Here is a 17,432-nt window from a genome sequence, read left to right on the forward strand (position 1 = left end):
CAGCAGGAGAGTGGTGCATGATCTCCAGTATTTCAGAGCCCAATAAAATCTGCAAGAAACAGTCGTACAGTGTGAGATGCGCAGTGTTTTATAATCTGTTGAGACCTTAAAAGTCGTGTAGTGAACCCAAGGCTGGAGAGGAACCCATGGTTGTTCAATGTTAGCACAAGGCTTGAAGAGTCCGAGACTTTGTTATGCTCTGTAACTGTCATCAACTCACAGTTCCCATTAACATTTAACACACGTTACAATGTTACACTCTCAATAATATTAACATTTGCAGAAAAAGTTTGCTGCAGAGAGTTTGCTACTTTTCATTTAGGAAAAATCCACAAATTATCCACATAATTAGGCACTTACCTGTACTTATTTGCCATTTTATCAAAAACCATCTTCCAAATGTGTGGACAATTAAAGACTGGAGCTCGTCTGCACATTCGGTCAGCCTCCTTCTACTCTTTTCATCAATGGAAAGGGCCCATTGTACCACAACTGATCATTAAACTCTACATCGTTCCTGAATGTGTAAGGCAGTCCAATCCTGCTTAGCAACTGCTGTTGTCCACCTTGGTCAATCCCTCATGCAGCATATGGATATAAGATGTGCCTGGAGTCCTTTGAAAGTGGAAGCTGATAAAGTAGAGTGGCTTTTCTAAAAACTTTCAAAGCAAGCATAGTTTGGCCCTGTGTTTAGCCCTAAATGTCCAGACCCAGCCATTCTGTTTGTGGTTGAGGTGGATGCCTTGGAGTGTGGCATGGGAGCTATACTGTCCCAGGTTGTGGGCAGTCCTCCCAGGACTTGTGGCCATTATTCAAGGACACGAACAGAAACTGAGCATAATGATGACATAAGAAATGGGGAACTGTTTGTCATGAAAGCCGAATTTGAAGTGGAAGCACTGGTTAGAGGGGGCCGAGCATTTCTGGTTCTAAAAACCACAAGAACCTAGAATCTATCAGCGAGGGCAAACACCTGAGCCGTCTACCATCGGCACAGGGAGTAAAATGTGAAGAGTTTATTTCAGAGTTTCAGATTTCAAACTCACACTTCTGTACTGACATGTGTGTGAACTGTGAAAGGAGGAAACTGTTCGAGGAGGAAGGAACTGGGTTTTTATTGTTCTGTGAAAGCGTGACAGCGACTAGACGGCAGTTCCTTTTCGGTTTCTCATCAAAACTAAAGCCAGACAGAGCTACTACTGCACTCCGTACAGACAGCAGACCATGAAGCTTCTCCTTTTAATGAGTCTTCTGATCTACAGCTCCATACAAACAGCTCAGACTGGTGAGTAGACCAGATCACACTGTGGACATTTTCATTATGATCAGACCAGGCTGGCCTGCAAATTCACTGAGACATTTACCCCGTGCCTGAACAAGACCAAGGGATGTCTGAGACCCTCAGGCAGCTTGTTCCAGCTTTGGGCAGCATAAGAGCTAAATGCTGTCTCACTGTGCTCGGTTCTAGTTTCCAGACTTTGCTAGCCTACCAGTCTCGACCTGGCAGGCCTGTTAGGTTTGTATTCTTCCAGTAGATCAGACATTCTGGTGTTAAGAGAAGGAGGAACTAACTGGGAGCCAATGTGAGGCTCTTTATACTGAAGTAATACACTCAGTTTTCTTTGCCTTGCTAAGCCGTGCGTTTTGAATGTGCTGTAGCTGTGGATGTTTTATTTTTTGGGTGGGATCCACTGAGCAGCCCACTGTAGTAGTGTAATCTGCTGGATAAAAGGACATAACCTTCTCTAAATCCTGTTTCTAGAGTGTGTTTTTCCTCTAGTTATACATTTGAGAAGAAGTAATAATTAGAGATCATAGAAAACACAAACAGTGCCAAAATCAAAACCCTGTTAAATTGTTCTTTAGCCGTTAATAGATTGAGTTAATAGATGAGACTACTGGAACTCGGGAAGTGGAAGAAGATGCTGAGTAAGAACATGACCATGCAAGAACACCAAAGAATGGGTGTCTCGGTAGTGAAAACACAGGACTGCTGTTCTTAAATTTTTTCTTTCAAGGTTTTTTTTTTATTATTTTTCCCCAATTATGTCGTCTCCAGTTCCACCCACTAGTTAGGACTCCCCCAATCACACGATGCCACCAACGCTAGAAGGGTGAAGGCTAACACAGCCACAGAGACCTGTGAAACCAGCCACCGCTTCTCTTCGAACTGCTGCTCATGCAACATCAGCGTTCAGGGGCTATCCTACCCACCCAGAGAGAGCAAGGACAACTGTGCTCTTTAGGACTCCCTGCCACGGACAGCTATAGCATCACCAGGGATCGAACTCATGATCTCCTGATGATAGTGGGGTGTTACGACCCCACGTTTTGTCTCGGGTGCCGTGGGATCAGTAACGTGGCATTAAAATACTGAACTGGTGGGAACGGATTGGAAGCTTGAGGAACAGACCAATATAGAGCTTTTAAAGCCATTTTATCAAAGCAAACCTCAATAAAACCAGAGTGCTGTGATAACCAGCACCACACTGGAAGAATCAAACTGGACGGCACCAAAGAAAAGAACAAACTAAACTGAACCACACCAGCCTAGTTTTAGCCTAGTATTTAGTTCATCTAAAAAAGGAAACAAAACCAACTACTCTACATCTGCCTAGCCGGTCACTAAAAGTACATATGGCAGTGCCCTTGACCCAGGGAGCTAGACAGAGTAGACCTCTAAGTGGTGCGAATGTATAGGCGCGCCCCTTTTACCCGTTTGACACCCCAGGTGATCTCATGTGAAGCAAAGTTAGAAGTATGCAGGTAGCATACCAACTAAAGCACTTCCCCAACACAAGAGACAAAGTCTAGCAAACTAAGTTAAAAGAAGCACCAATAAAACAGCTAAAACAAAAGCACATCCCAGCACAAGAGATTAAACAACTAAAACAGCACACGGGATCAGTCCTCGATATCTTCTGCCATCTTGAAGGCCTCTTTTAAAACATAGGCTCCTCCCCCAACTGCACCAGCCAGGCCTCTGATTGGTTCTCCTCACATGACTGGTTCCAGAGCAGGTACCTGTGAAGTCCTGAGGCACGAACACAAAACGAAACAAAATGTAGGTTTACCCGTAACAGAAGTGTCCATTTAGAGGTTAGGGTTTGGGACAGACACCTCCCAATAGAAGGTACCTTAAAAATAATGATTTGGCATATTTAGCTTTTTATTGCTATCTCTATTAATGCCTTGACTTTAAATAGTTGATCATTTGTGTAAATATCTCACTCTCTCGCCGCCTCTGTAAAAATCTGAAACTTTCCTTGTGTTTTAAATAGTGTTTCTGCTGCAAGGCCTCAAGTTTGAACTAATTCAGTAGGTTGTCTACCGAATCTTTTACACAGGTGGAAGAGCCGGAGGTGTTGGGTGGTAGACGTCCTCAGGTACAGCAGTAGGTTGCCGACACTAGCTAGACAAAATGAAAAGGGAGCGGTTTAAACCACCCAGTGACCACAACTAAAGCGTCCTGCTGCTGCGCTCAGACAGTGACACGTTTCTATTCAGCTCTATGATGAAAGACAGACTGACGTAACAGCTATTCTGGGAAGCAGACAGTTCAGCTCTGTTCAGAAATGAGGCCGTTCAGATATTTAGCCTGAGAAAGTCTGTTTAGCGGATGAGAGCTTTACTGCTCCTCCTGGTGTCCCCTGCTGTTCTCCACTGAACTCCACTGATGATGACTGTCAAGAAGCAGATGAAGCAGATGAACCCCAGTCAGCTGAGGCAATCGGTCTTCCTTCACTGTTTAGCCCCTTTTCACAGTAGCCAAAAGAGGCAGTGCTGCTTTGAAAGGTCCCTCAGTTGCATTGCTGATGGAACATATTTACATGAAAGAAATTGGATTTTCATCCTTGTAGTAGGTTAGCAGACAGGTCAATCTTCATAAAAGTCTTTTTCCTTTGTTTAAATGCATTTTTTTTACTGTATCAGTTGTACCAAATTGTTGGACATGAAGAAACTGCAGCTGATCATTTCATCTCAGCTCAGCCGTCTTTGTGAAAAGGTGTGGGTAGTTTTTATAGCAGGGCCCCCCCCCCCCAACCAACTCCACTTTCACCCATCACTGCTCACTGGCAGCTTAACAAATTTTAATACATTACGTTTTTTAAACATAATTATTGGGACACATATTTAATATGATTATAATATTTAGAAATATGTGGACACCCCTCCTAATTACTGCATCTTCCCCGCCCAGTGCTAAAATCAATGGCATAGCCTTGCAATCTCGATAGGCAATCACTGGCGGTAGAATGGGTCATACGGAAGAGCTCAGTGGTCCTCTCTGTTTGTGAAATTTTCACTCTACTAAATCCTCTGGTCAACTCTAAGTGCTATTATTGTGAAATAAAAGTGTGTCAGAGCAACAACAGCTCAGTCACGTAGAGACAGACCACACAAACTCAGACTGCGGCCGCTGAGTGCTGAATCACCGTTGGGCTTAAGAATGGCCTCTGCTGTGTTGCTTGACTCACTAAAGGGTTTCAAAATGCCTTGACACAACACCAGCACAAGAACTGTCCACTGGAAGCTTCTTCAAATGGGTTTCCATGGCTGGGCAGCTGCAAACAAGCCTAAGATCAAAATGCACAGTGGCAACTGGAGTGGAGTCTTGCTGCCACCAGAGCTGTGGAAACAGGTTCTTTGGAGTGATTAATCACACTTCACTATATTGCAGTCTGATGGCTGAGTCTGGGTCTGGTGAATGCCAGAACAACGCTACCTACCGCAATGCATAGTGCCAACAGTAAAGTTTGGTGGAGGAGGGATAATGGTCTGTGGCTGTTTTTCGGGGTTGGGCCCCTTAATTCCAGTGAAGGGTGATGTTAATGCAAAACAATGATGACAATGATGATGATTGACAGCTCACTCCACCTAGAGAGAGAGAGAGAGAAATCCGGATGCCCCCTGGACGCCTCCCGGTGGGGGTGTATCAGGCACGGCCTACCGGGACAAGACCCCGGGGTCGTCCTAGGACCCGCTGGAGGGTCTCCAAGTTGGCCTGGGAGCGGCTTGGGGTCCCCGGGAATGAGCTGGAGGAAGTTGCGGAAACAGAAAAAATTAAAACAGAATACGATGATTTGCAAATCCTTTTCAATCTATATTCAATTGAATACACTACAAAGATCAAACGGATAAACTTTATTGTTTTTTACAAATATTCATTCATTTTGAATTTGATGCCTGTAACACCTTCCAAAGAAGTTGGGACAGGGGCAACAAAAGACTGGGAAAGTTGAGGAATGCTCAAAAAACACCTGTTTGGAACATTCCACAGGTGAGCAGGTTAATTGGAAACAGGTGAGTGTCATGATTGGGTATAAAGGGAGCATCCCTGAAAGGCTCAGTCGTTCACAAGCAAGGACGGGCGAGGTTCACCACTTTGTGAACAACTGCATGAGCAAATAGTCCAACAGTTTAAGAACAACGTTTCTCAACGTGCAACTGCAGGGAATTTAGGGATTTCATCATCTACAGTCCATAATATCATCAAAAGATTCAGAGAATCTGGAGAAATCTCTGCAAGTAAGCGGCAAGACAGAAAACCAACATTGAATGCCCGTGACCTTCGATCCCTCAGGTGGCACTGCATTAAAAACCCACATCATTCTGTAACGGATATTCCCACATGGGGCCCAGCCCTAACAGTCTAATGGATGAGGAATAAAATACTGGAAATGCCATGGAGTAAATAAACATAGGTTTCACTTTACGTACAGCTGACAAATACAACAACAAGCTCTTATAATAGGGTTATAATATCATGTCTCTCAGTGACAATCTGTACCCACAGTGACAAATAAATTCATCCTGTAAAGCTAAATGTATGAATGTCTGACTCTTTAAGCTCAGTTACTCTAAAGAAGTGTGGGTGATATAGTTACTCACACATAGTTACTCACATCTATGACCTCATAATAACTCATTTTATTATATTATTAGTTACTGCATAGTCCTTAGAATTTGAGCATTTTAAGGAAACAGAAGTTAAACAGAAGTAATACCTGAAGGACCAGCCCTGAGCTGAGATATAATGGAAATGCCATGTAAGTGAATAAACTTATATCTCTCACTTACAAGCTCTTATAAGTTCTATGGGTCTGTAATAACACATACCAATCTACACCCTAATGATAAATAAATGCTGTGAGTGTTTATGAATAGACAGGTTTGTTAGTAATAATGCGCTCTGCAAGCTGGCACTGTCTCCTTTGGCACTGACAATATAACATGTTATGAACACTCATGAAGTATCATGCTAACAGTTTGCCATGCTTAATAAATATGGCTCTAAAACGTAATTCAATTTTATAAATATTTATAACCATGTTTATAACACCTTATTTGTGCATTATAGCATGTTGTGAATGTGTTTATAGAAGCTCATACACATGGTATTCATGGAAAGTGTTGCAAAATGATCTTCAACTTGATGTTTATTGGCGCTTTCAGTGCGATGTGTTCTAGTATAGCTGTGCTCTGCTACAGGATGCCACACTGCAGCGTTTGGTAGCCTTACATCCAACCACTGGTGCGCATTTCAACAAAATGCAGGCCCAAACTTTCAGTGACTCACTAATGAGTAGTGCGACACTCTATTATCATATGCCCTAAAAATTCTTATTCAAACAAATTTTATTCAATTATTTTTATAGTTTACATTAAATTACATTCACACTGCCATCATCAGATTTTGACTAGCACACCTTGAGGGCTTATGAAGTTGGGATGCTCTGGAAAATCAAAGTAAATCAAGTCTTCTTAACAAAATCTATCTTTTATTTGCAAATGATACGTTTTCTTAAGAAATTTCTGCGTTTAGTCCAGAACAGAAGGCAGTGTTGTAGACTGCAGTGTAAATATACAGAGTGTAATGTGTGACCTGCAGGTTTATTCTAATAGCTGATTTATTCCTGTTTCTGAGATGATCATATTTTAATTCTGCTCATGTTTGTTTTGACAGGAATATTCAGTCGGAGTGAAACAGAGGGGAGATTCGTCATCCTGGCCTGTGGAAATGAGGGTAACGTGACCTGGGAAAAAGGCACTGATGAAAGAAGATCTACCATCCTCACAGCTAAAGATGGAGAAATCACCCAGAGACTCAGGCCTGATCCAGAAAACAGATACAGTGTATTAACTGATTTATCACTGGTGATAAGGAGCCTTTCTCTCTCTGACTCTGGGATTTATTACTGTAACGCTGCTCCTGCAGTGAATCTGACTGTGAATCCTGCTCCACCAGCAGGTGAGTCACATTTATAACTGTGTTATACACAAATCACACTGACGGCCTTCTAATCAGTAATTTGTAGAACCCCGTGTGGGTGATTGTAGCATAAAATAATGTAAGAAATGTTAAACGTAACTGGTTTTGTTTTAACGTAACATCTGTTTTGTTTTGGGACCAGAAGATCTCAGACACAGCTGTCGTTCTGGAACATGCTTGTGTTTTGATCACTGAGTGGATGAGTGGAAGAAAAATAATTACATCATATACTGTAATTATGGAAATGAAGACTGTTGTAAAATAAATAAATAAATAAATAATAATGATTAAAAACACAGGGTACATGACGTGAATCCACTGTTAGTAATAAAGGTACAGTGGAGGTACATCAAGTTACAAACAGTGTAAATGTTCCCTCAAAGGTTCTACAGGGGTTCTAACGTCTGTTTGTGAGCCTTAAATCAGTTCCTCCAGGTGAAAAGTTGGTATTTGTTCCTTTTCATAACCGAATGTTTTAAAACAGAGCAGTAGAGTAAAAGCCTGGAGGCGAGGCAGGGGGTATGGAGTCAGTACAGCTTAGAACAGATCATTTCAGTGGATTATGGTTCAGTTATGTTCCCTGACTAAAGGGACTGAGATGGAGCCTTGAGGGTCCCACCCCAGTGACCGTTTAGTACCTTTATTTCTGAGAGAGTAGAATTAAAAATATGACTGTAACAGAATTTGATGGAGCTGTGTTCCCTATCTAAAGATCCTGAAGATGCACCCTTAAAGGTACTGCCCCAGTGATAGTTTAGTGAGGGTATATATTAAACAACATTAACCAGTGAATTTAATAAAACTGAAAATCTGACTTTTTTTAATAATGAATAATTAATTATTACATAAAAGATAAAGATAGTATGAAAAGTCTGCACTGTCAGCTGCTGAATGAGAGCTGCTTACCTAAGATAAGATGACATATGTAGGGGTGATATAGTAGAGGGGTGATATAGTGTAGGGGTGATATAGTGTAGAGGTGATATAGTGGAGGCACTGGTTCAGTACAGCAGCAGAGATAAATAAGTGGACATGAAGTGCCATTGCAGTGATTGTCTAATTGGAGTTTAAGTGTCTTCCAGCTTCAGGGAAGAAGCCGTTCCTCAGTCTGGTTGTTTTACTCTTAATGCTCCGCAACCTCCTACCTGAGGGGAGCGGGACAAAACAGTGTATATACTGGATGGGTGGGGTCCTTCATGATGCCAGTGGCCCTTTTCCTGCATCTGGAGGTATAAATGTCAATGGTGGTAGGAAGGCTGACTCCAACAATCCTCTGTGCAGCCTTCACAACCCTCCGCAGAGCTTTCCTCTCCGCCACAGAGCAGCTTCCGTGCCACACAGTGATGCTGGAGCAATGTTGGCAATGTTGTTTGCCCCTTCTGAAATCCACAATCATCTCCTTTGTCTTCTTCATGTTGATGCATAGATTGTTCTCACTGCACCAACTCTCCAGGTGTTCCACCTCCTGCCTATAGCCAGACTCATCACTATTTGTGATGCATCCAACCACTGCCATATAGTCTGCACACTTTACAATGTGACAGCCTGGATGGACGGCTGAGCAGAGTCATAAGTGAGTAGTGTAGAGCCCCGAGGGGAGCCGGTACTGAGGATGATGGTGGAGAGGAGATGTTGTGAATCCTCACAGGCCTGTTAGTCAAGAAGTCCAGGACCCAATTACAGAGAGAGGTGCTCAGTCCAAGTGTATGGAGTTTGTAAGCCAGGGTTTGGGGCATCATGGTGTTAAAGGCAGATGTGAAATCCACAAAGAGCATATGCAGTTAAGAATCCTTACTCTCCAGGTGGGTGAGGGCAGCGTGGACCACAGAAGAGATTTCCGATACGCGTACTGGTGTGGATCCCCAGTGACGTCAATGTTGGACTACTGTGGAGCTCTTAGGGACTGGGATGATGGTGGCGGTCTTCAGGCAGGTGGGGACAACTGCCTGGGTTAAAGAGGAGTTGAAGATGTCTGTCAGCACCTCAGAGAGTTGGTCTGCACAGCACTTGAGCACACGCCCCAGAATGTTATCTGGGCCAGCAGCTTTGCGGGGATTAATCTTCTTAAGGATCCTCCTCACCCCAGTTTGGGTCACACTGAGGGGCTTTTCTCCAGGTGGTGGAGTGAGTCAGGTGCTGGGGGGTGTGTTTGGGCCCTCAAAGCGGGCATAGAGCTTATTGAGAGCGTCGGGCAGTGAGAGGTCCCTAGTGCACTGTGCATCTATGGTGTTGTAGTCTGTGATGCAATTGATGCCCTTCCACATGCTCTGTGGACCCTGGGAAGAAAAATGACCCTGGATCTTCTGAGCGTATGCAGCTTTGGCCTTCTTTACGCCTGCCATCAGCTCACGCCTGCCGTCGTGCTCACCTTCAGACCTGAAGGCAGCATCGCTGACTTTCAGAGGAGATCGGACCTCTGCATTCAGCCAGGGTATCTGGTTCGGGTAGCACGTCACAGTCCTGGTGGTGGTGACATCCTCAGCACACTTGCTGATGTATCCGAGGACAGCAGATGTATAATCCTCTAGATCCAGCTCCCCATCCTGCACAGCAGCAGCCCTGAACACCTGCCAGTCTGTGCACTCGAAGCAGTCCTGCAGCACAGAGTCACCATCACTGGACCACACAGTAATGGTCTTCTGTGTGGGTCAGGAGCGTCTCAGCGGGGGATGATAGGCAGGAACCAGCATGATGGAGATGTGATTGGAGAGGCTAAGGTGGGGGTGGGGCACGACTCTGTATGCGTCTCGTATTTTTGTAAATACATGGTCCAGTGTGTTATTTCCCCTGTTGTTATGGTGACGTGCTGATAAAACTTTGGCAGAGTGTTTGCCAGATCTACGTGGTTAAAAATGACACAGTTTGTGCACCAACCTTTGTTTACATACACGCATACATAAGCCACCCCCATGGGCTTTCCCCGATAGCTGGTTGCGGTCCACACGGAAGAGCAGCCAGCTGGCGATCTGGAAGGCTGAGTCTAGCATGCTGTTATTTAGCCATGTTTCCGTAAGACAAAGTACAGAACAGTTCCTCATCTCTCTGGAAACACTCGTCCTCAGTCACAGAAGGTCCAACTTGTTGTCCATTGAGCGGACATTGGCCAGGAACAGCCATCGCTTCCTCTTGCCCCTCTTCTGGGTCAGTTCCAAAGTAAACCACAATACACCGAAGGCAATCATATCCAAGCAGGGAAAAGCAAAGCAGGCTAAAATACCATCTAGGCAGGTCATGTGATACATACATACAGGTGAACATCATCAGTATTCAGGAGAACTTTAGCGGTGATTGGCCTTTCAGGAAACTTTCAGATGTTTTTAAATACATATTCTCTAATATATGGTTTTGCTTTTCTCCTCCAGCCAGCACAGCTTCACCTACAACAACAGGTAACAGTGCAATTACAGAACACGCTCCCCTCAGAGCCGCTGCCGTCACCTGATTGTGTGCTTAAGTAACCAAGTAGAACAGTTTCTACTAGTTTTCTTCTATTTTCTATTTCTAAAACACAAATCCTACATCTGTGTTAGATGGTGTGAGTTTTCTTCTGTAAAGAGTACTAAAGCATTAGTGTCATGCAGATAAGCAGGTATATGGTATATATCCTCCCCTGAGTGACTGATTTCCTGAATATAAACCTAGATAAGTTGGGACAATTGCTCTGACTTTAGCTTAGCTGTGGTGTGGAGCTTAACCCAGGTTAAGTGTTGACTTGCTGGCTCATCTGAAAGATGTCACTGTATCTCAGGTTTAACTGGAGTTTACCTCACACCTGCTAAAGACAGTTTTATAGAGGCTTAAGGCAAGATTATCTTACCTAGGCCCATAAACCTTCTGTAAAGGTGCTTTGTGTTTTAATTAAATGCCATATTGATTGAATTAAACACACCCTGAGGTACCGTACTTAACTAGAGGAAGCGTTAATGACTACAGTCTTGATCAGGCTTTCCAGACTGTATTGTTTAGAGAAACTAGAGATATTGACTTAAAAGGGAAACTGTGGGATGTGGAGCTCGTACCAGTTGACTGTGGAGATCAACAGGAGAGAAAGCGATGTTGCTGCCCTCTCTGGGTTGATTCACAGCCTGTTGGTGAGGTAAGCAAAGTGGCTCATTAAGAGGCAGAAGGTCAGGTCAGTGCAGCAGTGCATTCGTGGCTTCATGTTGATGCTGAGCTCTGCGGGTGTAGTGGGTCTTTTGGGTGGCGTCCACAGGTAAAATTTCCCCATTGTGGGAAAAAACAAACAAAGGCCACTTTATAATAATAATTAATAACAAATGGATATGAAACATGAAGCATAAGTAACAATCAACGTGTCTTAATATGAAACTTTCAGATGTTTTTAAATACATATTCTCTAATATATGGTTTTGCTTTTCTCCTCCAGCCAGCACAGCTTCACCTACAACAACAGGTAACAGTGCAATTACAGAACACGCTCCCCTCAGAGCCGCTGCCGTCACCTCACCCTTTCTGTTTAAGCCCTGAGGTGACCAGTTTAGCCGAAATTGTATTAAACTGAGGCTAAACTGCTGCTAAACTAATGACTGAGCAATATCCCCAACGTCGCTCACAGAACAAAACTTTGCATCTTCATTTTTGTCGTTTGTCATTAGATCAATAAGAACAAAAACTTCACCTTCGTCCAGTCATGAGCCAAATAATCAGTGAGAGCTAAAGGCTGCGTGACTATAGATGTTTACTAGTAGACTACTCATTTCTGCACCATGCAGAATATTTAAATTTTTTTCTGAAGGGCAAAAAAGGTGCAACAAGATACAAAGTGGGTTTACTCAAAGTTTTTTAAAGGCATTGAAAATTAGATTCATTCAAGAACCCTGAATTTTACCCACATGTTAACATGAAGCAAATTTGGAAAACCGTGAAGGACAAACTAATGATTAAACTGAATGTTTATAACCAATCACCAGAGCCCGTAAAGTATAAGAATAAAAGAACACTTTAGTCACCTTGTATTAAAAACCCAATAAAATTATAGACAAACAGTTGTTAGCTAATCGTGTACAATATAACTGATTGAAGGTCCACTTTTAAACACCTGTGAGAAGTGGAAATTTTAAAAAAAGCCTGAATTAGTGATATATCCTAGTATTAAAGCCTAAAAAAGCTAGATAAACATTTAACAAGTATTGAAATGAAAGAACTTTTGTGGCCTCAATATAGAACCCCAAATTTTGTCTAAGATATTTTGAAATCATTAACGTGGCATTAAAATGTTGAAACGTTTTCGAAACTCTAGCTGATATGAATAATCTAGTGAAATATTGTTAGGTAGGGTTGGCAATGTAGTTACCCTATGTAAGCACATCCCTATCACAACAGCACTAGAGCATGCGGAAAATCCTCAAATCTGCACAGCACAGAATCTCTCGTTTTTAGATCGTATATTCGAGATCAAGAAATTCAGACCACGTCTTTTGTGACTGTAGGTTTCTTTAGCGCTATTGCTGTGCTGGTCGGAGTGCTGCTGATAATGTTGGCTCTGTTCGTACAGAGATGCTGTTTCAAAAGGAAAGGTGAGTGACCATCTTTATCAAATGACAGGCTACATTCCAACACGTTCAACATAGCAGCAATCGCTTTCATTCAATACATCATCCTGTACTGAACTGTCTGTCTTACTGTTCTCAGCTGCCAGAGCCACCAAGACTGATAATGTCTATGAAATCGTAAATGATGAGGCAGCAACCACACAGCCTGGTGAGCCTTAACAGTGTAACTCATGCAGTCAAACACTTTAGCTGGTATACAAGACCTGTTAAATATCTGAGGAGATCTACCTTTTAAAACAGATGAGCATGTTTTCTTCAAGCTGAAAGAAAAACATTTCTGCAACGTTTACTGACAGTGCTATGTGGGGGATGAAAGAAAGGGCCATCCACTTTATCTCCTTGTTCTGTTCATCAGCACATAAACCATTTAGGTGTTTAAACCACCTTTGGGGGGGCAAAAGGTTTCATTATCTGCTTTTAATAGTGTTGTAGTCAAAACAACCTCCATCTACTCCAACCATATGCCTAGCTGAGATCAAATCAATTCAAATTTCATGACAAACAAAAGTCTAAGTGCAGATATTATTTCATTCAAGACCAATCTGAGTCCAAACACTATTCAGATCAAGACCAATCTGAGTCCAAACACTATTCAGATCAAGACCAATCTGAGTACAAATGCTATTCAGATCAAGACCAATCTGAGTCCAAACACTATTCAGATCAAGACCAATCTGAGTACAAATACTGTTCAGATCAAGACCAATCTGAGTACAAATACTGTTCAGATCAAGCCCAATCTGAGTACAAATACTATTCAGATCAAGCCCAATCTGAGTACAAATGCTATTCAGATCAAGACCAATCTGAGTACAAATACTATTCAGATCAAGACCAATCTGAGTACAAATACTATTCAGATCAAGACCAATCTGAGTACAAACACTATTCAGATCAAGACCAATCTGAGTACAAATACTATTCAGATCAAGACCAATCTGAGTACAAATACTATTCAGGTCAAGACCAATCTGAGTACAAATGCTATTCAGATCAAGACCAATCTGAGTACAAACACTATTCAGATCAAGACCAATCTGAGTACAAATACTATTCAGATCAAGACCAATCTGAGTACAAACACTATTCAGATCAAGACCAATCTGAGTACAAACACTATTCAGATCAAGACCAATCTGAGTACAAATACTATTCAGATCAAGACCAATCTGAGTACAAATACTATTCAGGTCAAGACCAATCTGAGTACAAACACTATTCAGATCAAGCCTAATCTGAGTACAAATACTATTCAGGTCAAGACCAATCTGAGTACAAACGCTATTCAGATCAAGACCAATCTGAGTACAAACACTATTCAGATCAAGACCAATCTGAGTACAAACGCTATTCAGATCAAGACCAATCTGAGTACAAACACTATTCAGATCAAGACCAATCTGAGTACAAATGCTATTCAGATCAAGACCAATCTGAGTACAAACACTATTCAGATCAAGACCAATCTGAGTACAAATACTATTCAGGTCAAGACCAATCTGAGTACAAATACTATTCAGGTCAAGACCAATCTGAGTACAAACACTATTCAGATCAAGCCTAATCTGAGTACAAATACTATTCAGGTCAAGACCAATCTGAGTACAAACGCTATTCAGATCAAGACCAATCTGAGTACAAACACTATTCAGATCAAGACCAATCTGAGTACAAACGCTATTCAGATCAAGACCAATCTGAGTACAAACACTATTCAGATCAAGACCAATCTGAGTACAAATGCTATTCAGATCAAGACCAATCTGAGTACAAACACTATTCAGATCAAGACCAATCTGAGTACAAATACTATTCAGGTCAAGACCAATCTGAGTACAAACACTATTCAGATCAAGCCTAATCTGAGTACAAATACTATTCAGGTCAAGACCAATCTGAGTACAAATGCTATTCAGATCAAGACCAATCTGAGTACAAACACTATTCAGATCAAGACCAATCTGAGTACAAATACTATTCAGGTCAAGACCAATCTGAGTACAAACACTATTCAGATCAAGACCAATCTGAGTACAAACACTATTCAGATCAAGACCAATCTGAGTACAAACACTATTCAGGTCAAGACCAATCTGAGTACAAACACTATTCAGGTCAAGACCAATCTGAGTACAAATGCTATTCAGATCAAGACCAATCTGAGTACAAACACTATTCAGATCAAGACCAATCTGAGTACAAACACTATTCAGATCAAGACCAATCTGAGTACAAACACTATTCAGATCAAGACCAATCTGAGTACAAACACTATTCAGATCAAGACCAATCTGAGTACAAATACTATTCAGATCAAGACCAATCTGAGTACAAACGCTATTCAGATCAAGACCAATCTGAGTACAAACGCTATTCAGATCAAGACCAATCTGAGTACAAATACTATTCAGATCAAGACCAATCTGAGTACAAATAATATTCAGATCAAGACCAATCTGAGTACAAATACTATTCAGATCAAGACCAATCTGAGTACAAACACTATTCAGATCAAGACCAATCTGAGTACAAACACTATTCAGATCAAGACCAATCTGAGTACAAACACTATTCAGATCAAGACCAATCTGAGTACAAATACTATTCAGATCAAGACCAATCTGAGTACAAATGCTATTCAGGTCAAGACCAATCTGAGTACAAATGCTATTCAGATCAAGACCAATCTGAGTACAAACACTATTCAGATCAAGACCAATCTGAGTACAAACACTATTCAGATCAAGACCAATCTGAGTACAAATACTATTCAGGTCAAGACCAATCTGAGTACAAACACTATTCAGATCAAGCCTAATCTGAGTACAAATACTATTCAGATCAAGACCAATCTGAGTACAAATACTATTCAGATCAAGACCAATCTGAGTACAAATACTACTCAAAACACAGCAAGGTGTCCGTAGACTTTTTACAGGCAGTCTATGTACAAACGTGGTTTTGATTATAAACTGGATTTCTCTTCTCTTTCACAGCATCTTCTCCTCCAAAGGAATATGAAGCCATTTATGTGCTGGCAGGTGATCCGGAGGTCATAAAACTGGGTAAAGTTTTCAGACGTTTCTGTTGTTTATCTGAAGCTACAGCGCTGATTAAAATCTTCTGCTTCAGCTTCTTTATTTAAGATCATGCAACACTCAGCTAAACATCTCAGACTGGTTCCTGACCACAATGTCCAGGGCTGTACTTTAACATCATGTCTGCATGTCTACATGCTTTATACCATCATACTTGTTCTTTGTTTATCAGGCTTGAAGAACCAAAGTGCAGCTTCCCCTTTAAAACCACAAGCTCAGTCCACTGAGAACAACCCGGTAAATAACCTACAACACGGCTCACTTTCATACATCATCACTTCTTATCTACTGTATTAATGACAAATAACAGCAAACTAATGAACCTCTGACTGTGTAAGAGTTCTGCTCTTTCTGTTCTCTTTCTGTCTTCATGATGTTCTCAGACCTCTGATACGTCAGTGGGCGTATATAAAGCCCAGTTTACGGTCTAAACTTCAGTGATGTCACTGTAGTTACAGTAGATTTTTGTCTCATCCCTCAGAGTGAGCCGCTCTATTCCAGCATCCAGCTTCCCCGGCCTCTGTAAGGCCTAGCTCTGGTGAGTGGTTGGAGATGCCTAGGATGTGACATTATATCAGGTCAGAAGTTAAGAAGATAGCACAAAACATATTTATTCACCAAAGAAGCTATGAATCATAATATAACATTGATATTACCCTTAATGTTTAAAGACCACTCCCACTAGTATATTCACTATACACACTATATGGCCAAAAGTATGTGGACAGCTGACCGTCACACCTGTATGAGCCTGTTGGCCAACCCTTTCTTCATGGAGTTGACCTATGTTTGTATCTATAACAGCCGTCGTTCTTCTGGGAAGCTTTCCACAAGAGAATGGTGTGTATCTGGGAATTTGTGCCCATTCAGTCAAAAGAGCATTTGTGAGGTCAGACACTGATGTTCTGGCTGACAATCAACGTTCCAGTTCATCCCAAAAGTGTTCAGTGGGGTTGAGGTCAGGCCTCGGTGAGGGCCACTGGAGTTCCTCCCCACCAAACTCATCAAACCATGTGTTTATGGATCTGCTTTGTGCACAGGCACTGAGTCATGCTGGAACTGGAACGGGTCTTCCCCAAACTGTGGGAATGCCATGAAAACCCATTTTATGAAGCTCCTGCTTCCTGCTTTTTTTAAAATAAAAAAAAAACGGTTCTTTCAATGCATAAACGAGTTGGTTAAATTGGTTCTTCTCTGTGACTAAGCCTTTACCCAATCTTTAAAATGTAAACATCCATCCATCCATCCATTTTCCAAGCCGCTTCTCCGTCAGGGTCGCGGGGGGGTGCTGGAGCCTATTCCAGCAGTCTTCGGGCGGAAGGCAGGATACACCCTGGACAGGTCGCCAGTCCATCACAGGGCAGACAGACAGACACAGACAGTCACGGCAGTGTAGCATGTCCAACTGGCCTGACTGCATGTCTTTGGACTGTGGGAGGAAACCGGAGAACCCGGAGGAAACCCACGCAGACACGGGGAGGACATGCA

General features: G+C 42.1%; 1 protein-coding gene across 2 annotated transcripts; it reads left to right on the forward strand.

Annotated features, from left to right (window-relative positions):
- The first annotated feature begins 1,171 nt into the window (after positions 1–1,171).
- Positions 1,172–16,865, forward strand: LOC108415928. Of its 2 annotated transcripts, XM_037542581.1 has the most exons (10): positions 1,172–1,285; positions 6,968–7,252; positions 10,636–10,662; positions 11,661–11,687; positions 12,724–12,810; positions 12,926–12,994; positions 15,843–15,911; positions 16,117–16,181; positions 16,426–16,482; positions 16,749–16,805. In XM_037542581.1, the coding sequence occupies exons 1-9, from the start codon at positions 1,225–1,227 to the stop codon at positions 16,468–16,470; spliced, it is 735 nt and encodes a 244-aa protein (XP_037398478.1). In that variant the 5' UTR covers positions 1,172–1,224; the 3' UTR covers positions 16,471–16,482; positions 16,749–16,805. The 2 variants fall into 2 exon arrangements, with proteins under 2 accessions (XP_037398478.1, XP_037398477.1); XM_037542580.1 differs by having other exon boundaries at positions 16,426–16,865.
- The last annotated feature ends 567 nt before the right edge of the window (positions 16,866–17,432 follow it).

The sequence above is a fragment of the Pygocentrus nattereri genome, chromosome 11 (genome assembly GCF_015220715.1).
Source record: "Pygocentrus nattereri isolate fPygNat1 chromosome 11, fPygNat1.pri, whole genome shotgun sequence".
In the NCBI taxonomy this organism is placed as follows: Eukaryota; Metazoa; Chordata; class Actinopteri; order Characiformes; family Serrasalmidae; genus Pygocentrus; species Pygocentrus nattereri.

Coding starts and splice junctions, on each gene's coding strand:
- LOC108415928 (XM_037542580.1), top strand. CDS start 1,225: ATGAAGCTTCTCCTTTTAATGAGTCTTCTGATCTACAGCTCCATACAA. Junction 11,688..12,723: donor AGCTTCACCTACAACAACAG/GTAACAGTGCAA, acceptor TTGTGACTGTAG/GTTTCTTTAGCGCTATTGCT. Junction 15,912..16,116: donor TCCGGAGGTCATAAAACTGG/GTAAAGTTTTCA, acceptor TTTGTTTATCAG/GCTTGAAGAACCAAAGTGCA.